Below are 22,778 nucleotides of genomic sequence, written 5' to 3'. Positions count from 1 at the left end.
GGTTCTGTGCTGGGGCCCCAGCTGTTTACATTGTACATTAATGATTTAGACGAGGGGATTAAATGTAGTATCCCAAAATTTGCGGATGACACTAAGTTGGGTGGCAGTGTGAGCTGCGAGGAGGATGCTATGAGGCTGCAGAGTGACTTGGATAGGTTAGGTGAGTGGGCAAATGCATGGCAGATGAAGTATAATGTGGATAAATGTGAGGTTATCCACTTTGGTGATAAAAACAGAGACAGACTATTATCTGAATGGTGACAGATTAGGAAAAGGGGAGGTGCAACGAGACCTGGGTGTCATGGTACATCAGTCATTGAAGGTTGGCATGCAGATCCAGCAGGCGGTTAAAAAAGCAAACGGCATGTTGGCCTTCATAGCGAGGAGATTTGAGTACAGGGGTAGGGAGGTGTTACTACAGTTGTACAGGGCCTTGGTGAGGCCACACCTGGAGTATTGTGTACAGTTTTGGTCTCCTAACTTGAGGAAGGACATTCTTGCTATTGAGGGAGTACAGCGAAGGTTCCCCATACTGATTCCCGGGATGGCAGGACTGACATATCAAGAAAGACTGGATCAACTGGGCTTGTATTACTGGAGTTCAGAAGAATGAGAGGGGATCTCATAGAAACGTTTAAAATTCTGACGGGTTTAGGCACGTTAGATGCAGGAAGAATGTTCCCAATGTTGGGGAAGTCCAGAACCAGGGGACACAGTCTAAGGATAAGGGGTAAGCCATTTAGAACCGAGACGAGGAGAAACGTCTTCACCCATATAGTGGTGAACCTGTGGAATTCTCTACCACAGAAAGTTGTTGAGGCCAATTCACTAAATATATTCAAAAAGGAGTTAGATGTAGTCCTTACTACTCGGGGGATCAAGGGGTATAGCGAGAAAGCAGGAATGGGGTACTAAAGTTGCATGTTCAGCCATGAACTCATTGAATGGTGGTGCAGGCTCGAAGGGCCGAATGGCCTACTCCTGCACCTATTTTCTATGTTTCTATGTTTCAGCCTCCTCTGTTCCAAAGAAAAGAAACCCAGCCTATTAAGAGGTGGGCTGGAGGAGATAACGAGATAGGGAGGTGCGAGATCGTGGAGGGATTTGAACAAGAGGATGAGAATTTTAAAGGCTGATGCCACCAGCCGTCTCCCCCAGTGCAGAATGTGACTCACTGCTAACAGGAAGGATTTTACTTTAACTACTGCAGATGTATAATGAGGGGAAAACAATCTCAGTATCTTTAACTAACAGTGACATAGAAAGAGGGAACTGAATGATCATCAAACACTTGATCCACATGACAGTGAAGTGTCTGAAACTCATAACAGGAACTACAGGAAAACAAAATACTGACAAATGTTAAACTGTTTGGTTGATAAAAAGAAATCTTGATTACATTTTTAAAAGATAAATTATTTAACAGGGGTTCACACTGACTCACCTGACAGGCCGGTTCAGGATCCACCCCTCAAGCACCGCGATTGGTTGCAGAACACACTGCTCCCTGGGCCCTCCGCCCTCCGAGCTCTCTTCCTGTTGGTTCCCAGGGCAATCAATCACCACTCGCCAACATTACGCTGCCAGATAAAGTTGAGGATCTCAGAGGAAGAAAATAAATCAGGCCATGAAGCTGAGTTAAGAAATAAAATTACAGAAGCATGATTAAACAAAACTATTTAAAATCAAATCAAATGAATTGTTGCAATTAATATATTCCTTTTGCACCAAGTGCGAAACAAGTGATGTGTGGGCTGTGCAGAGTGTCTGTGCCCGGTTACACAGCGTGTCCCTGGCTCTCTGCTCCAAGTGTGCTTCTTTCAGCTCACATACAACTGACTGGATAAACCTCGCCCGTCTAAACCCCATCACAGAAATATCAGCATTTGATGTTTAGTTACACTAAACCTTTATAAAACACTGGTTAGGCCTCAGCTGGCACAGTGTGTTCAACTGTGGGCACCACACTTTCAGAAGGATGTCTATGCCTTAGATTTACTAGAATGGTACCAAAGATGAGGGACCTCAGTTATTTGGAGATATCGGAGAAGCTGCAGTTATTCTCCTTGGAGCAGAAAAGTTTAAGAGAAGATTTCATTACAGTGTTCAAAATCATGAATGGTTTTAATAGACTAAATAAGGAGAAACTTTTCCAGTGGCAGAAGGGTTGGTAAGCTGAGGAGACAGAATAAGGTGATTGGCAAAAGAAGCAGAGGCGACATGAGGAAACATTTTATAAGCAGCGAGTTGTTGCAATCTGGAATGCACTGCTTGAAAGGGTGGTGGACGCAGATTCAATAGTAACTTTCAAAAGTGAATTGGATAAATACTGAAGGGAAAATATTTACAGAGCTATTAGGAAAGATCAGGGGAGTGGAACTAACTGGATAGATCTACCATAGAGGTAACTGGGAGGGTCGATGGGGGTAGTGCATTTGATGGAGTGTATATGTATTTTAACAAGGCTTTTGATGAGGTCCCACATGCCATACTGGTCACCAAAATAAAAGCCCATGGGATCCAAGGCAAAGTTGGATCCAAAATTGGCTCAAGGATAGAAAGCAAAGCGTAATGGGCTGCAGGAAGATATCAATGGACTGGTCAGGTGGGCAGAAAAGTTACAAATGGAACTTAATCCGGAGAAGTGTGAGGTAATGCATTTGGGGAGGGCTAACAAGACAAGGGAATTCACATTAAATGGTTGGACATTGAGAAGTGTAGAGGAACAGAGGGACTTTGGAGTGCATGTCCACAGATCCCTGAAGGTAGCAGCACAGGTGGATAAAGTGGTTAAGAAGGCATTTGCAATACTTGACTTTATTAGCCTCGGCATAGAATGTAAGAGCAGGGAGGTTATGCTTGAACTGTATAAAATACTATTTAGGCTACAAGAGTACTGTGTGCAGTTCAAGTCACCACATTACAGGAAAGATGTGATTGCACCAGAGGGTAAAAACATTTACGAGGATGTTGCCTGGACTGGAGAATTTTAGCTATGAGGAAAGATTGGATCGGCTGGGGTTGTTTTCTTTGGAACAGAGGAGGCAGAGGGGGGACCTCATTGAGGTGTATAAAATTATGAGGGGCCTAGATAGAGTGGATAGGAAGTACCTATTTTCCTTCACGGAGGGGTCAATAGATTTATTGGTAGAAGGTTTAGAAGGGAGACCTAATTGAGGTGTATAACGTTATGAGGGGCCTGAATAGAGTGGATAGCAAGGACCTATTTCCCTTAGCTGAGGGTTCAGCCATGGCTCAGTGGGTAGCACTCTCACTTCTGAGTCAGAAGGTTGTGGGTTGAAGTACCACTCCAGGGACTTGAGCACAAAAATCTAGGCTGACACTCCAGTGCAGTACTGACGGAGTGCCGCACAGTCGGAGATGCCGCCTTTCAGATGAGACATTAAACCAAGGCACCACCTGTTATCTCTGGTGGACATAAAAGATCCCATGGCACTATTTTGAAGAAGAGCAAGGGAGTTATCCCGGTGTCCTGGCAATATTTATCAATCAACATAACAAAAACAGTTTATCTGGTAATTATTACATTAAGAACATAAGAACAACATAAGAAATAGGAGCAGGAGTAGGCCATTTGGCTCCTCGAGCCTGCTCTGCCATTTAATAAGATCAAGGCTTATCTGATCATGGACTCAGCTCCACTTCCCTGCCAGTTCCCCACAACCCTTTATTCCCTTATCGCTCAAAAATCTGTCTATCTCCACCTTAAATATATTCAATGACCCAACCTCCACAGCATTTGGGGCAGAGAATTCCACAGATTTACAACCCTCAGAGAAGAAATCCCTCCTTATATCAGTTTTAAATGGGCGGCCTCTTATTCTGAAATTTTGAGTGGAATATCCTCACTGCATCCACCTTGTCAAGCCCCCTCATTATCTTATATGTTTCAATAAGATCACCTCTTATCCTTCTGAACTCCAATGAGTACAGGCCCAACCTACTCAACCTATTTTCATAAGTCAACCCCCTCAGCTCCAGAATCAACCTAGTGAACCTTCTCTGAACTGCCTCCATTGCAAGTATATCCTTCCTTCAATATGGAGACCAAAACTGTACGCAGTACTCCAGGTGTGGCCTCACCAATACCCTGTACAGTTGCAGCAGGAATTCTCTGCTTTTATACTCTATCCCCTTGCAATAAATGCCAACATTCCATTTGCCTTCCTGATTACTTGCTGTTCCTGCATACTAACTTTTGTGTTTCATGCACAAGGATCCCCAGGTCTTTCTGTACTGTAGCACTTTGCAATTTTTCTCCATTTAAATTATAATTTGCTTTTCTATTTTTTCTGCCAAAATGGATAACCTCACATCTTCCCACATTATACTCCATCTGCCAAATTTTTGCCCACTCACTTAGCCTGTCTATATCCCTTTGCAGATTTTGTGTGTACTCCTCACAACTTGCTTTCCCACCCACCTTTGTATCATCAGCAAACTTGGCTACATTGCAATCGGTCCCTTCATCCAAGTCATTAATATAGATTGTAAATAGTTGAGTGTGGGATTAATCATGCTTTAATCGGTATTTGCCACTTAATGTAAATGTTGAATTCGTTCATTGTCTGTCAGCTTCTGGTATAGTTTGTGAATGTGGGCTCATTCTATATCTCTCAGTCTCTGGTACAGTTTATGGAGGTGGTATTGATTCTGTATCTCTCAGTCTCTGGTACAGTGAGTGAGTCTGGGATTCACTCTGTATCTCTCAGTCTCTGGTACAGTGAGTCTGGGATTCATTCTGTATCTCTCAGTCTCTGGTACAGTGAGTGAGTCTGGGATTCATTCTGTATCTCTCAGTCTCTGGTACAGTGAGTGAGTCTGGGATTCATTCTGTATCTCTCAGTCTCTGGTATAGTGAGTGTTGGATTCATTCTGTATCGCTCAGTCTCTGGTACTGTTAGTGATTGTGGGATACATTCTGTATCTTTCAGTCTGAATCTTCATGAGATTTTTGGACGGGTATGTAATGTGTAGATAAGTCTGCAGTCTGGTGTATATGATATGGATTTATTCTATACCTTTCAGATACGATTTGTCTATTCTCCCTGATAGTTAATTTGTCACAAAGGCTGCACTATTGAGATTAACAGCGTGCCTTTCCAGCTGATAATGGGTGTGTTTTTGGACTGGGATTGATGTATCTACCTGTGAACAGTACTGAGTTATGGTGAAATGTTAACAACTTCTGTCTCTCCTGCTCTGTTTGATTGCTGGATTGAAAATGTATATCTGGAAATTGGGATCATTGCGGGACTGACTACTTCTGCTGTCTGTGAGTGTGGAATTGATAATAAGAACATAAGAAATAGGAGCAGGAGTAGGCCATACTGCCCCTCGAGCCTTCTCCGCCATTTAAAACGATCATGGCTGATCTGATCATGGACTCAGGTGCACTTCCCTGCCCGCTCTCCATAACCCCTTATTTACTTATTGGTTAAGTAACTGTCCATCTCTGCCTTAAATTTATTCAATGACCCAGCTTCCACAGCTCTCTGAGGCAGTGAATGCCACAGATTTAGAACCTTCTGAGAGAAGAAATTCCTCATCTCAGTTTTAAATGGGCGGCCCTTTATTCTAAGATTATGCCCCCTAGTTCTAGTCTCCCCTATCAGTGGAACCATCCTCTCTGCCCCCTCATAAATCTTATACGTTTCGATAAGATCACCCAAATTCCAATGAGTAGAGGCAAACCTACTCAACCTTTCCTCATAAGTCAACGCCCTCATCTCCGGAATCAACCAAGTGAACCTTCTCTGAACTGCATCCAAAGCAAGTATATCCTTTCGTAAATATGGAAACCAAAATTATACACAGTATTCCAGGTATGGCCTCACCACTACCCTGTATAACTGTAGCAAGACTTCCCTGCATTTATACTCCATCCCCTTTGCAATAAAGTCCAAGGTTCCATTGGCCTTCCTGATCACTTGCTGTACCTGCATACTAACCTTTTGTGTTTCAGGCACCAGGACCCCGAGGTCCCGCTGTACTGCAGCACTTTGCAATTGTTCCCCATTTAAATAATAACTTGCTCTTTGATTTTTTTCTGCCAAAGTGCATAACTTCACACTTTCCAACATTATACTCCATCTGCCAAATTTTTGCCCACTCACGTAGTCTGTCTATGTCCTTTTGTGTCCTCCTCACACATTGCTCTTCCTCCCATCTTTGTATCATCAGCAAACTTGGCCACGTTACATCCAGTCCCTTCTTCCAAGTCGTTAATATAGATTGTAAATAGTTGGGGTCCCAGCACTGATCCCTGCGGCACCCCACTAGTTGCCAACCAGAGAATGATCACTTATCCTGACTTTCAGTTTTCTGTTCGTTAGCCAATCCTCTATCCATGCTAATATATTTCCCCCAATCCTGTGAACTTTTATCTTGTGCAGTAGCCCTTTATGTGGCGCCTTGTCAAGTGCCTTCTGGAAGTCCAAATACACCATATCCACTGGTTTCCCTTTATCCACCCTGTTCGTTACATCCTCAAAGAACTCCAACAAATTTTTCAAACATGACTTCCCCTTCATAAATCCATGCTGACTCTGCCTGACTGAATTGCTTTTCCAAATGACCTGGTACTGCTTTAATAATGGACTCCAACTTTTTCCCAACCACAGATGTTAGGCTAACTGGTCTATATTTTCCTGCTTTTTGTCTGCCTCCTTTTTTGAAAAGGGGTGTTACATTTGCAGTTTTCCAATCTGCTGGGACCTCCCCAGAATCCAGGGAATTTTGGTAAATTACAATCAATGCATACACTATCCCTGCCGCTACTTCTCTTAAGACCCTAGGATGCAAGCCATCGGGTCCAGGGCATTTACCACCTCCTGAGTGATTGTTATATGTCCCCCCCACCTTCGCCCCCCCATAATTCCCTTGACTATCCACTGTTGGGATATTTTGAGTATCCTCTACCGTAAAGACTGATACAAAATATTTGGTCAGAGTTTCTGCCATCTCCATGTACCCCATCACCAATTCCCTGGTTTCGTCCTCTCTGAGTAATACCGTACCTACTGTGTGTACAAGGAGCCGGTTGCACTGTTCCTTATGTCTCAGGTGGAGGAAACTTCACATCTGTTCCGGTTCCTTCAATTCCTTGCCTGTAGGAAGAAAAGGTATCTCTGATCATTCAAGAACAGGAGAAGTAGAAAAGACTAAAGTGATGAATGTAATCGTTCAATTAATATTCATTATGAACATTCACAAAGAAAAGCCAGCGATACAAACAGTGTCAGTGTCTGACTCCACTGCAGTACTGCAGCACTCGGCTTCTGCACACCAAGTGTGTTGGGCAGATTTACAGCAATTTACTGACATCCAGACACAACCCAACCCCTGCCCTGCTTCAGGAATGGGACGACCCGATGGAGCACGGACTTTTACACAGCTCAGATTGCTACTCCCCTCTCCCAGGGCACTAACCGTTCAACCAAAAACAAAGCCGCTGTTTAAAACATGTCCTTCACATTTCTCACCCGGTGCCTGCAATAGATGCTCCTTGTATAAATCCTCAGTGTCCGGCTCTGCTTCCACTGCCCAATGACAACAAACATGGTGAGACTGGAACTGAAGCAGGAGCGTTCACTACTGGTTTGGAGGGAGAAAGCAACAATGATTGTAAACAACAGATCCTTCCCATTCTGTCTCCCTTACCCGGGACACACGCTGTCCACACACAGCCCGAGAATGGCCTCTCCCTTCCCCCACGCACTGAGACCAGTTCTTGCTCGACTCCGCCTGTTACACAGATCCCGACTCCCCCCAGACTCAGTGCCGATCTCTGAGCCCATCTGCGGACACACTCCCAAAGCGATGTGCTGCTGTAAGGAGGCTGCTGCTCACTGCCTTACCCCGGGGCCCGGCTGTTTAAACCATCTTCTTCCGCTCACTGAGTGAATGGCGCCCCCAGGCAGGGCTGGGGGAGGGGAGGGCGCATGTGCTCTTCTGCTCACTGGAAATCGACACAGGGGGCGGGACTTATCCCCGCATGCGCAGCTCGCTGCAATAATTCAGCCTTTAAAAATCAAAGTGAACTTTTCCCGATTTACTTTTATCAGAATCTGAGCAAAGGAACTGGGCCTGGGGGGCAAGGACAGAGAATGTTTCAAGCTGGGGACCTTGGCCCTTTGAGATGCTCAATTTGGGATCATTCCATGCAGGGTGTTTTTCTCTTCGTGAGCCCGTCTTCACAAAGCAATCCTGCAGAAACATCGGAGGGACGGGGGAGTAGGAGTGTTTGCTGGGGCTGTGCAGGAGTTAATATCTGACAGAAACTGTCCCAGATTAATTTAATCAGAGTGAAACACTCGGTCACTGAGAGTAATACTGAATGGCCCTGAGCTGCAAGATTACAGAGAGTACAACAGGCAAGCAAGGGTTAAACGTGGGACCTTGTTTCTCTCACTCTCTGACACTGTCCCGCAGTGTGAGATTAATAATGTGTCTGTCTGTGGTACAATATCAGTGAGAGAGGGGACTGCATCTTCTGTCTTTCCAATGGGATCTTTCAGGATAAAACCGGACCTCACTGGTCAGTCTGGAACTGATACTGTGCATGTTTCTGTGTCTCACCGCCCTGCCTTGCACTCCCCTGTCTCTCTCTCAGCACTCTGCTGTTCCCCGCCCCGCCCCTCTCTCCCTCTGTTGCTATCCCACTTCTCTTGTACTGTTTGCGAAGGTGGGATACTGTTATTTAGCGTGTTGTGGAAACACTGTTGGAAGTACAACCCTGATACTGTTTCTATTCTCTCCCTGGTGCTATACATGACAGTGGTGGCACTGTTACTGAGCGAAAGATGGAAGCATCAATACAATGTGCAAGACTGATATTTGCCTGTCTCTCTCTATCTTCCGCTGGTGCGGTACATGAATGTGTGATAGTAGTATTGAGCATAATATGGAGACATAGTTCGCGTATTTAGGGTGTCTATCTCTGCCGCTCTCTGATAGCAATCTCTGGGTGATGAGTATGGGATGGATAGGTCATCAGTTCCTGTTAAATGTCCCTCAGTTTCGAAGGACAGAGAGACAAAGAGAGGCTGGAGAGTACATAATTTGTATTTTCAGATAAATTAAACATATTTCTGCATGTGAACAATATAACTTTAAGCAGATATGGGTTAAGCCAGCCACTGCTGTGATTGGCTTCTGCCCCTGAATCTGGGGAACAGACACTGAGGAGCGCTGGCCCCAGAGTGTTTAACACTTACTGAGCTGGGAAACTACAACTAACCCCGAGAATCGGCAGCACAGGCCGAGCAGAGAGGAAACCCTGTGCTGGGAGCTGTAAATCTGGGACAGTTTGTGTTGTGAATGTGCAGATGTGAACATTGTGTGAGTGATAGTGTGTGTCTACTGTTATATGGTCCACGTCTCTGAGCCACACAGGAGGGCGGGTAGCACTACTGCCCTGTTGACCATGAGTTTGGTGGCAGATTTGAGGGCTTGATCTTTGAACACTCTTTTTCTCAGGCGGCTAAAGGCTGCGCTGGCGCACTGGAGGTGGTGTTGAATCTCGTCGTTGATGTCTGCCCTTGCTGATAATAGGCTCCCAAGTATGGAAAGTGGTCCAAGTTGTCCAGGGGCTCGCCATGGATCTCAATGGAAATCGCTGGAGAAATACCACCAACGATGTCTCCGCAAGATCCTGCAAATCCCCTGGGAGGACAGATGCACCAACATTAGCATCCTCAATCAGGCCAACATCCCCAGCATCGAAGCACTGACCACACTCGACCAGCTCCGTTGGGCGGGCCACATTGTTTGCATGCCTGACACAAGACTCCCAAAGCAAGCGCTCTACTCGGAATTCCTACACGGCAAGCGAGCCTAAGGTGGGCAGAGGAAACATTTCAAGGACACCTTCAAAGCCTCCTTGATAAAGTGCAACATCCCCACTGATACCTCGGAGTCCCTGACCAAAGACCGCCCAAAGTGGAGGAAGTGCATCCAGGAGGGCGCTGAGCATCTCAAGTCTCATCGCCGAGAGCATGCAGAAACCAAGCGCAGGCAACAGAAGGAGCGTGCGGCAAACCAATCCCACCCACCCTTTCCTTCAACGACTGTCTGTCCCACCTGTGAGAGACTGTAATTCCCGTATTGGACTGTTCAGTCACCTAAGAACTCACTTTCAGAGTGGAAGCAAATATTCCTCAATTTCGAGGGATCATCATCGGCAGTCCCTCGGAATTGAGGAAGACTTGCTTCCACTCTTAAAAGTATTCCTTAGATGGCTGAACAGTGCAATACGAGAGCCACAGTCCCTGGCATGAGATGTCCGGCCCGGGCCTCACTGTAACTGGGAATGTGTTCGGCTCCAGTCTCAGTTCCTGGTCATTGTCATTTCACAGATTCAGGGGGAGAATCTGTGAGACAGTGATACTGGCGGACATACCCCACCTCACAACTCAAACCCCAAACACCACATTCTCCAAATCAGCTGGAATAAGGCATTTGTAAATTGCTGAACCCGTCTGTGAGGGGAAGCGTGGGGAGATGGAACACGGTCTGAGATTGACAGCGAACGGACGATATAGGCGGAAATATTCGTAATTGTCAATTGTAACGGGATCATATTTAAAAGCTTCTGGTTCCTGGAAGCCTTGAAGATGAATTCAGAGTCTGTAAGGGTTTGTGCGGAGCGCTGTGTTTCGGTTCTATTGTCGGAAAATGGTTTGAAATTGGTAGCTGCAGAAAGCTGGAGGCGGAGCTGGAAGATCAGGGGCCGCTCTCTGCTCTGTCTGTCAACCTTAACTCTGTCTCCTCTCTTCCCGCTCTGTGTTTAATCTCTCACTCTGTCCCCTCTCTCACTCTGCGCTCTCTCAGTCAGGTCGGCTCCGGCTCTATAAAAGGAGCTGGAAGCAGTTCGCTTCTCATTCAGCGGCAATTTGAGTGAAGCATCATCATGTCTGGTCGAGGTAAAGGAGGCAAAGGACTGGGTAAAGGTGGAGCTAAGCGGCACCGTAAAGTGCTCCGTGATAACATCCAGGGCATCACCAAACCAGCCATCCTCCGCCTGGCTCGCCGTGGCGGTGTCAAGCGGATCTTGGGACTGATCTACGAGGAGACCCGCGGGGTGCTGAAGGTTTTCCTGGAGAATGTGATCAGGGATGCAGTCACCTACACTGAGCACGCCAAGCGCAAGACAGTCACTGCCATGGATGTGGTATACGCTCTGAAGCGGCAGGGCCGCATTCTCTATGGATTCGGCGGCTGAAAAACTCGACTCTTTCCCCCAAGCACAACATAAAGGCTCTTCTAAGAGCCACCCACCGCCTCACAGAGAGAGCAGTGATCTGTGGATGGGAGTGTGGAGTGTTTGGTTGGGAAATGATTTCAGCTATTTAATTAATGGAAAGAAAAATTTGGATTTATATAGTGCCTTTCACGACCACCGATCTTCTCAAAGCCAATGAAATACTTTTGGGGTGTAGTCGCTGCAGGAATATGGGAATTATTAAATATTTTATAACTTTTAATATGAGATATATGAAACTCTGGGTGAGTGTCAAAATTACTGGGCGGGGATACAGTCTCCTTTACAACTCACAATCTCACCTAGTTTTGTGTCATCAGCAAACTTGGAAATATTACATTTGGTTCCCTCATCCAAATCATTTATATATATTGTGAATAGCTGGGGCCCAAGCACTGATCCCTGTCATACGCCACTAATCACTGCCCGCCACCCCAAAAAAGACCCGTTTATTCCTACTCTCTGTTTCTTGTCAGTTAACCTATTTCCAATCCATGCCAATACATTACCCCCAATCTTATGTGCTTTAATTTTGCACACTAACCTCTTGTGTGGAACTTTATCAAAGGCCTTCTGAAAATCCAAATACACTACATCCACTGGTTCTCCCTTATCTATTCTATCAGTTACATTCTCAAAAAACTCCAGTAGGTTTGTCAAACATGATTTTCCTTTCATAAATCCATGCTGACTTTGTTTAATCCCGCTGATATTATCCAAGTGTGCCGTTATCACATCCTTTATAATAGACTCTAGCATTTTCCCTACTACTGATGTTAGGCTAACCGGTCTGTAGTTCCCCGTTTTCTCTCTCCCTCCTTTTTTAAATAGTGGGGTTACATTTGCCACCCTCCAATCTGCAGGAACTGTTCCATAATCTATACGATTTTGGAAGATGACAACCAATACATCTACTATTTCCATGGCTACCTCTTTTAATACTCTGGGATGCAGATCATCAGGCCCTGGGGATTTATCTGCTTCAGTCCCATTAGTTTCTCCAGCACTATTTTCTTACTAATAATCATTTCCTTTAATTCCTCTGCATCTACTGGTTCCCCTTTATTCACTCTGCTCATTACATCCTCAAAGAACACCAACAAATTTGTCAAACATGATTTCCCTTTCATAAAACCATGCTGACTCGGCTTGACTATCATGATTTTCTAAATGTCCTGCTGCTACTTCCTCCATAATGGACTCCAGCATGTTCCCAATGACTGATGTTAGGCTACCAGTTTCCTGCTTTCTGTCTCCCTCCTTTCTTAAATAGGGGAATTACATTTGCTGTTTTCCAATTCGCTGGGACCTCTCCAGGATCCAGGGATTTTTGGCAGATTACAACAAATGCAGCCACCATCTCTGTAGCCACTTCTTTTAATACCATAGGATGCAGGCCATTAGGTCCAGGGGACTTGTCCACCTTGTCCCCTCCCCATAGCCCCTTGATTATCCATTACTGGGATGCTTTTAGTGTCTTCTGCAGTGAAGACCGATACAAAATATTTGTTCACATTTTTTGCCCTTTCCCTGTTTCCCATTATTAATTCCCTAGTCTCATTCTCTACATTCTCTATGGGACCAACTTAGCTACTCTCTTCCTTTTTATATACCTGTAGAATCTCTTACTGTCTCTTTTTATATTTCTTGCTAGTTTACTCTCAATCTATCTCCTTTCCCTTTTTTCTTTCTTTGTTGTCTTTTGCTCTTTTCTAAAAAGTTCCCAATCTTCTGGCCTTCCACTAATCTTCGCAACATTGTATGCCTTTGTTTTCAATTTGATACCACCCTTTACTTCTTAGTTAGCCATGGATGGTTCATCCTTCTTCAGAGTCTTTCTTTCTCACTGAAATACATCTTTGCTGAGAGTAATAAAATATCTCCTTAAATGTTTCCACTGCTTATCTACCGTCTTACCCTTCCTTTGTAATTGCCTTTATTTAAGTTCAGGGCACTAGTCTGAAACCCAAGTTTCTCAGCCTCAAACCAAATTTGAAATTATACCATGTTACGATCACTCTTCCCAAGAGGATCCTTTACGATGAGATCATTAATTAATCCAGTCACATTACACATTACCAGATCTAAAATAGTCTGCTTCCTGCTTAGTTCCACATTGTATTGTTCAAAGAAAACATCCTGAATACACTCTATGAACTCTTCCTCAAGGCTATCTTTGCCAATTTAATTTGTCCAATCAAAATGAAGATTAAAATCGCCCATGATTATTACAGTATTTCTTACAAGCCTCCATTTTTTGTTGATTTATACGCTGTCCTACAGTGTAGTCACTGTTAGGGGGCCTATAGACTACTCCCACCAGTGATTTCTTATCTCCACCCAAACTGATTCTACATCTTGATCTTCTGAGAAGGCAAGGCTGGTGTTTACAACCATCTTCAGTCAGAAGTGTCGAGAGGATGATCCATATCGGCCTCCTCCTAAGGTCTCCACCATCACAGAAGCCAGTCTTCAGCCAATTCAAATCACAAACGGCTGAATGCATTGGATACAGCAAAGGCTAAGGGCTCCGACAACATACCAGCTGTTGTGCTGAAGATTTGTGCTCCAGAACTAGCCGCGCCTGTAGCCAAGCTGTTCCAGTACAGCTACAACACTGGCATCTATGCGACAATGTAGAAAACTGCCCAGGTATGTCCTGTCCACAAAAAGCAACAAATCCAATCCGGCCAATTACCGCCCCATCAGTCTACTCTCAATCATCAGCAAAGTGATGGAAGGTGTCGCCAACAGTGCTATCAAGTGGCACTTGCTCACCGATACCCAGTTTGGCTTCCGCCAGGACCACTCGGCTCCAGACCTCATCACAGCCTTGGTCCAAACATGGACAAAAGAGCTGAATTCCAGGTGTGAGGTGAGAGGGACTGCCCTCACCATCAAGACAGCATTTGACCGAGTATGGCATCAAGGAGCTCTAGTAAAACTGAAGTCACTGGGAATCAGGGGGAAAACTCTCCACTGGGTGGAATCATACCTAGCACAAAGGAAGATGGTTGTCTTGGTTGGAGGTCAATCATCACAGCCCCAGGACATCGCTGCAGGAGTTCCTCAGGGCAGTGTCCTAGGCCCAAACATCTTCAGTTGCTTCATCAATGACCTTCCTTCCATCATAAGGTCAGAAGTGAGGCTGTTCGCTGGTGACTACACAGTGTTCAGTTCCATTCGCAACTACCCAGATAATGGAGCAGTCCATGCCCGCATACAGCAAGACCTGGAAAACATTCAGGCTTGGGCTGATAACCGGCACGTAACATTTGCGACACAAAAGTGCCAGGCAATGACTATCTCCAACAAACGAGACACCACTGCCCCATAATATTCAATGGCATTACCATAGCCGAATCCCCTACCATCAACATCCTCAGGGTTACCATTGACCAGAAACATAACTGGACCAGCCACATAGATACTGTGGTAACAAGAGCAGGTCAGAGACTGGGTATTCTATGGAGAATGTCTGACCTCCTGACTCCCCAAAGTCTTTTCACTATCCACAAGGCACAAATCAGGAGTGTGATGGAATTCTCCCCACTTGCCTGGATGAGTGCAGCTCCAACAACACTCAAGAAGCTCGACACCATCCAGGACAAAGCAGCCCGTTTGATTGGCACCCCATCCACCACCTTAAACATTCACTCTCTCCATCATCAACGTACCGTGGCTGCAGTGTTTACCATGTACAAGATACACTGCAGCAACACGCCAAGGCTTTTTCGGCAGCATCTCCCAAACCCACAACCTCTACCACCTACAAGGGCAGCAGGCGCATGGGAACACCACCACCTCCACGTTCCCCTCCAAGTCACACACCATCCTGATCTGGAAGCATATCGGCGTTCCTTCATTGCCGCTGAGTCAAAATCCTGGAACTCCCTCCCTAACAGTACTGTGGGAGTACCATCACCAGATAGACTGCAGCAGTTCAAGAAGGTGGCTCCCCACCATCTTCTCAAGGGCAATTATGGATGGGCAATAAATGCTGGCCTTACCAGCGACGCCTACATCCCATGAACGAATTTTAAAAAAAGAATCAGAACCATCTGACCTCTCAAGTGGTTGTAAAAGATTCCATGATGCTATTTCGAAGAAAAGAGATCTCTGCGGTGTCCTGGCTAACATTTATCCCTCAACCAACATCATTAAAACAGAGGCCGTGAAAAGCATTTTATAAATACAAGTCTTCCTTTAACAACGGAGAAAAGGCTCAAAAATGAAACAGTCGGTAACAGGACATCAATTAGTCTCCTCTTGGAGAAATCAAGGAATCGACTCACTGTATGTAGGAAACAAAGCTGATTTATTTGACAGTTGTTTGACAGAGAGTGCAGAAAAGATTTACAAGAATGATTCCAGGGATGAGGGACTTCAGTTACATGGATAGACTGGTGAAGCTGGGGTTGTTCTTCTTCGAACAAATAAGATTGAGAGGAGATTTGATGGAGGTGCTCTAAAATCACGAGGGGTCTGGACAGAGTAGAGAAAATATTCCCATTGGCGGAAGGGTCGAGAACCAGAGGACACAGATTCAAGGTGATCGGCAAAAGAACCAAAGGCGACATGAGAAAAAAACTTTTCTTTAAGCAGCGAGTGGTTAGGATCTGGAATGCACGGCCTGAAAGGGTGGTGGAGGCAGATTCAATCGTGGCTTTCAAAAAGGGAATTGATAAGTACCTGAAATAAAACATTTGCAGGGCTACAGGGAAAGGGTGGGGAGTGGGACTTGCAGAGAGCAGGCCTGGGCTCGACGGTCCGAAAGGCCTCCTTCTGTGCTGTGACCATTCTATGATTCTATGATATCCAGAAAATTAAACTCCAGCCCAGTTATAGGGATTAATTACACCAGCGGCAACAAACCCCAACGGTCCGAGCAAACATGGTTCAGTCCTGGATGTGATTAACGGCAACAATAACAGCAGAGTCCAACCGCTGCAGTCAATTGTGAACTCGCTGGTGTTTCAGCAGGTCAGATGACCGAGTGAATCCCTTCCCACTCAGAGCAGGTGAACGGCCTCTCCCCAGTGTGAATGTGTTGGTGTTCCAGCAGGTGGGATGATCGACTGAAAGCCTTCCCACATTCAGAGCAGATGAATGGCCTCTCCCCAGTGTGAGCTCGCTGGTGTTCCAGCAGGTGGGATGATCGAGTGAAAGCCTTCCCACATTCAGAGCAGATGAATGGCCTCTCCCCAGTGTGAGCTCGCTGGTGTGTCAGCAGGTTGAATGATTGAGTGAATCCCTTCCCACATTCAGAGCAGATGAACGGTCTCTCCCCGGTGTGAATGCGTAGATGTGTCAGCAGGTCAGATGATCGAGTGAATCCCTTCCCACACTCGGAGCAGGTGAACGGCCTCTCCTCAGTGTGAGTGCGTTGGTGTGTCCGCAGGTTGGTTGACTGAGTGAAGCCCTTCCCACACACGGGGCAAGTAAACGGCTTCTCCCCAGTGTGAACACGCTGGTGTTCAGTGAGGTTGGATGAATGAGTGAATCCCTTCCCACACACAGAGCAGGTGAATGGCTTCTCCCCAGTGTGAATTCGCTCATGTGCCAGCAGGCTGGTTGAATAAGCGAATCCCTTCCCACACACAGGACAGTTGAATGGCTTCTCCCCAGTGTGAATTCGCTGGTGTACCAACAGGTTGGATGAATGAATGAATCCCTTCCCACACATGGGGCAGGTGAATGGCCTCTCTCCATTGTGACGGCGTCGATGAATTTCCAGCGCAGAGGGACAATTGAATCCCTTCCCACAGTCCCCACATTCCCACGGTTTCTCCATGGTTCGGGTGTCCTTGTGTCTCTCCAGGTTGGATGATCAGTTGAAGCCTCGTCCACACACACAACACGTTTACAGTTTCTCCCCACTGTGAATGGTGCGATGTTTTTTCAGGCTGTGTAACTGGTTAAAGCTCTTTCCACAGTCAGTGCACTGGAACACTCTCACTCGGGTATGTGTGTCTCGGTGCTTTTCCAGTCACACTAATGTTTGAAATCTTTTCCCACAGACAGAACAGAGAAATGTTTCTCCTTCCACATTCAAAGGACGATGATATTCAGGTGAATCGAATGACTCTGTCAGATCTTGATATGATTGGTTCGAGTTTCCCGTCTGTAAATCCTCCTTTTCTAATATCCTGTAAAAGGAGTTTACAAAAGTCAGCACTGGAAGTGCAGGATAGAAATTGAGGACAGACAATCCTAGTTTCTTTGGGCCCAGTTTCCCCAGGCGTTGCTCCTATTTTTTTGGAGCAACTATTTTTTTTGGAGTATCTTAAAAATCGCAATTCTCCCCAATTACTTTGCTCCAGTTTAAGTGAGTTAGTTCAGTTTCTTTTTAGTTCAGTTTTTTTTTCAAAAGTGGGTGTTACCAGCCACTTACGTCTGTTTTGGCCATTCAAACAAGTTTAGCCAGCGAAAAGTTACTCCAAACTAATTTAGTCTAGCGTATGTGGCCACTTTTGTACGCTCAGAAAAACCTTGCGGAGATTTAAGAAATCAGCGCAGGTAGCCAGAGATGGAGGGGGGCGGGGGGCGTAGGAAGAGAGAGGATTTTGAAAAGCACTAAACACCTTCACAACAACATTAAAAAAGCATAAGTACATTTAAAGCAGTAAGCACTCAACAAAACAGTACATTTAAAGCACCAAGCACTAAATAAAGCACAATAATAAGCATTCAATAACAAATAAAAAATACAAGGAAGCTAAGAGGACCTGCACTTTGCACCAAGACTTACAAAGCACAAAAAATAATAAGCAATTAATTAACAAATAAAAAATAGAAGGAACCCTGCATCTAAAGCACCAAGACCAAAGGAATAAGCAATCAGTCAATAAATAACAAATAAAAAATAGAAGTCCTACCTTAGGGAACTCAGCGAGCTGCCGATGAGGGAGCCCATTCGGCCAGGGCTAGGGGCGGCGTGCTTCAGGCCCCTCCCACACAGCCTGCAGAGATTCGGGCTGCAAGGAGCTACTGCACATGTGTGCACACTCTAGAGTGCATGTGCAGAAGTCCCAGCACTGTTTTCAACGCCGGGACCTGGCTCTGCCCCCCACGCGTTCCGCTGCGCTGCGCCAAGGGCCTGGATCAATCGGACTGCAGGGAGAATACAAAAGGTAAATAATAGGCGCCGTTTCTGTTCTAAAAAGTTGGCGCACCTCCGGGGGGCAAACTTGGGCCCAATGGAACATTCTTTTCTCTCTTGTTCCCCCAAAGCTGTAAATTCCCACCCCACGGACTCTCCCTCCACCCTGTGCTGAAATCCAAACTCATCGCACCACCTCCATCATTTCTTTCTTCCATCTAGTTTTCTCACTCCCTCTTCTCTGGTTGGGTTCAGTTCTACATCCCTAGTGTGCAGACTGAGAATAAATTAGGAAATTATTTTCTCTCCTGGTCACTGGGACCCTAAAGCCCCGCCCGCCCTCTGCTCCTGTAACAAGATGACCGCGCGCAGACGCCCTGATTATGTCTAAGAATTCGGCTAGTTACCCCGAGTGGTCGGGTCTATCACCGCGGGTTAAACATGGGGTCTGCGGGCTCGTATTCGGGGTCTGAAGCCTACACCAGGTGTTTATGAAGCTGCCCAGCCCACCCAGGGGTCCAATTCCTCCGCTGAGCTCACAAGCTTCTACCAACTCACGGAGCATCTCTTCCGCCTCAGACAACCTCCACCGCTGGCACTGCACCTGCTGAGAGCACAGCCCGGTCCCACGTCTGGGCTCCTGGTGTCATTGATAGAGCACTTTACCCCTGCGCGGGGGATTCTGGTTACAGAAGTAAACGTCGCAACATTTGGTAATGAAATGGATTGATTCAGGACAGACAGCAGGGATTATTGCAGGAAATAACACAGTGCAGTGAGAAAGGAAATGCAGTGGATGTTGTGTCGATGGATTGTCAAAAGGTGTTTGATAAGGTGCCGGACAGGAGGCTTGTTGATCAAATTAAGGCTCATGGTATTAAAGGGAGTGGGGCCGCGTGGAGAGGAAGTTGGGTAAAGGGCAGAAAACAGAGAGTAGTGGTTAATGGATGTTCTTCAGACTGGAGTGATGTAAACAGTGGTGTCCCCCAGGGTCAGTGTTGGGACCATTGCTCTTAATATAGAGACAGGATCTGGGCTAGGGAATAAGCACATAAGAATTAGAAGCAGGAGTAGGCCCTTTGGCTCCTCGAGCCTGCTCCACCATTCAATAAGATCATATTGATTCATCAATTGATCCACCGCTACGAAAAACAATAAGAATAATAAAACCGGATGGACCACCCGGCATTGACCTCAGCACCGGCTACGGACCCGACAACGGCACACCCAGCCCAGTCTTTCTCACCAATATCTGGGGACTTGTGCCAAAATTGGAAGAGATGTCCCAGACTAGTCAAGCAACAGCCTGACATCGTCATTCTCACAGAATCATACCTTTCAGCCAATGTCCCAGACTCCTCCATCACCATCCCTGGGTATGTCCTGTCCCACCGTGAGGACAGACCTACCAGGGGTGGCGGTACAGTAGTATACAATCGGGAGGGTGTGGCCCTGGGAGTCTTCAACATTGACTCCGGACCCCATGAAGTTTCGTGGCTTCAGGTCAAGCATGGACAAGGAAACCTCCTGCTGATGACCACCTACCGTCCTCCTTCAGCTGATGAATCAATACTCCTCCATGTTGAACACCACTTGGAAGAAGCACTGAGAATAACAAGGTGCACAGAATGTACTCTGTGTGGGGGACTTCAATGTCCATCAAGACTGTCTCGGTAGCACCACTACTGACCTAGCTGGCCGAGTGCTGAAGGACATAGCTGCCAGACTGGGCCTGCAGCAGGTGGTGAGAGAACCAACACGAGAGGAAAAACCGACTTGCGCCCATCCCTTCGGAAAGGGCTCGAGAGCGGGAGCAGCGGCAAGACTACAAAGGGCATGAGTCAGCCAAGCAGCGGGACTTCGGAAAGGGCGCGAGAGTGGGATCAGTGGTAAGCCTACAAAGGGCGTGAGTCAGCCGAGCAGACAGCCGAAACAGCACCAAGTGACCTGGGAGGATAAGAAGTAAAAAGATTCAAAATGTGATGTCACAGTAAAGCAGGGAAGTGATTGGTTGGTCAGTTTTTCTCTCTTTTCTTCGGCATTGGTTTAAATTAAGAGCTGGGATTAAAAATCTAAACTTTCAAAATGTGAAAAATTAATTGAATACATTCGAGATGGCAGGGCAGCAATGTGTTACTGCTGCTGCATGTGGGAGCTGGTTGACCCCATTGAGGTCCACGGCGACCACATCTGCAGTAAGTGTTGGCTGCTCGAGGAACTTCGGCTCCATGTTGATGAGCTGGAGTCCGAGCTGCAGACACTGCGACACATCAGGGAGGGGGAGAGTTACCTAGACCCTGAGTTTCAGGAGACAGTCACACCCCTTAGATTCATTAATTCAAATTTGGTCCGTGGTTAGAGACAGGAGGGTGTGACAACGAGCGAGGCAGCTGTGGGGACCCAGGAGATAGTGATGGAGGTGCCTCAGTCCTTGCAATTGTCCAACAGGTACGAGATTTTTGGACGAGGGCAGGGACTGCAGGGAGGATGAGCAAACTGACCACAGTGCCGTGGTACAGGAGGCCATTCAAGTGGGGGGAGTAAAAAGAAATGTTGTCGTGTTAGGAAACAGTATAGTTTCGGAGATAGATACTGTTCTCTGCAGCTGAGTGCGTGAGTCCCGAAGGCTGTGATGCCTGCGTGGTGCCAAGGTTAAGTACATCTCCTCTGGGCTGAAGAGGAATTGGAGTGGGAGGGGGAAGATCCAGTTGTCGTGGTCCACGTAGGTACCAATGACATAGGTAGAATAAAGAAAACGGTTCTGCTGAAGGATTTTGAATAGCTAGAGGCTAAATTAAAAAGCAGAACCACAAAGGCAATAATAATAATCTCTGATTACTACCTGAGCCACGAGCAAATATATTTCGATGAGAAGGAAAGACTTTAAGCGACGAGAGAACTATCCGCGGTTAATGAAGGAAGTAACGGATGGTATCAAATTGAAAACAATGGCATACAAAGTGGCCAAGGTTAGTGGGAGGCCAGAGCATTGGCAAATGTTTTTCAAAACAGCAAATGATGACTAAAGAAATAATAAAGAGAGGGAAGGTAGATTATGAGAGTAAACTAGCAAGCAATATAAAAAGAGCTTCTACAGGTATGTAAAAAGGATAGGGTAGCTAAAGTAAACGTTGGTCCTTAGAGGATGAGACTGGGGAATTAATAATGGGGAACAGGGAAATGGCAGAGACTTTGAACAAATATTTTGTATCAGTCTTCACGGTAGAAGACATTAAAAACACCCCAATAATAGATAATCAAGGGGCTATAGCGAGGGAGGAACTTAAAGCAATCACTAAAGAAAAAGTGCTCAGTAAAATAATGGGATGAAAGGTGGAAAAGCCCCCTGGACCTGATGGCTTGCAACCTCGGGTCTCCCTCTACACTGTCCCATCAAATACTCCCAGGGCCGGCATAGCACAGGTTGGATACAGAGTAAAGCTCCCTCTATACTGGCCCATCAAACAATGCCAGAGCAGGTACAGCACAGGTTAGATACAGAGTAAAGCTTGCTCTACACCGGCCAACAAACACTCCAAGGGCAGGTAAAGCATGGGTTAGGCAGAGGGTAAAGCTTCCTCTATACTCTCCTATCAAACAATGCCAGGGCAGGTACAGCACGATTTGATGCAGAACAAATCTCCCTCTAAACTGCCCCATCAAACATTCCTCAGGCAGGTACAGCCCGGATTCAATATAGCGGAAAGCTCCCACTACACTGTCCCATCAAACACAACTAGGGCAGGTAGAGTACGGGTTAGATACAGAGGAAAGCTCCCTCTGCAGTGTCCCATCAATCGCTCACAAGGCAGGTACAGCATGGGTTATGCAGAGAGTAAAGTTCTCTCTACACTGTCCCATCAGACAGTACCAGGGCAGGTCCAGCACTGATTAGATACAGTGTAAAGCTCTCTGTACACTGTCCCATCAAACACTCCAAGGGCAGGTACAGCAAGTATTAGATACAGAGCAAATCTCCCTCGACACTGTCCCATCCATCACTCCAAGGGCAGGTATGGAACATAAGAAATAGGAGCAGAGCAGACCATTTGGCCCCTCGAGCCTGCTCCGCCATTCAATATCATGGCTGATCAGATTCAGGCCTTAACTCCACTTCCCTGCCCGCTCCCCATAATCCTTGACTCCCTTATCTTTCAAAAATCTGTCTATCCCCACCTTAAATACATTCAATGACCCAGCCCCCACAGCTCTCTGAGGTAACGAATTCCAAAGATTCACAACCCTCAGAGAAGAAACACCTTCTGATTTCCCTTTTAAATGAAACTTATTCTGAAACTATGCCCCCTAGTGTTAGATTCCCCCACGTGGGGAAACATCCTCTCTGTATCTACCCTGTCAAGCCCCCTCAGAATCTTATACGTTTCAATAAGA

General features: G+C 46.2%; 1 protein-coding gene across 1 annotated transcript in view; it reads right to left on the bottom strand.

Annotated features, from left to right (window-relative positions):
* The window catches only part of LOC139274112 (uncharacterized), a 438,299-nt gene that overhangs the window by 49,389 nt on the left and 366,132 nt on the right, over positions 1–22,778 (bottom strand). The window contains 1 exon segment of the mRNA XM_070891155.1: positions 16,290–17,111. Within this exon segment, the coding sequence (XP_070747256.1) occupies positions 16,290–17,111 (822 nt within the window).

The sequence above is a fragment of the Pristiophorus japonicus genome, chromosome 9 (genome assembly GCF_044704955.1).
Source record: "Pristiophorus japonicus isolate sPriJap1 chromosome 9, sPriJap1.hap1, whole genome shotgun sequence".
Taxonomy (NCBI): domain Eukaryota; kingdom Metazoa; phylum Chordata; class Chondrichthyes; family Pristiophoridae; genus Pristiophorus; species Pristiophorus japonicus.
This window is presented reverse-complemented; position numbering and strand designations above follow the sequence as displayed.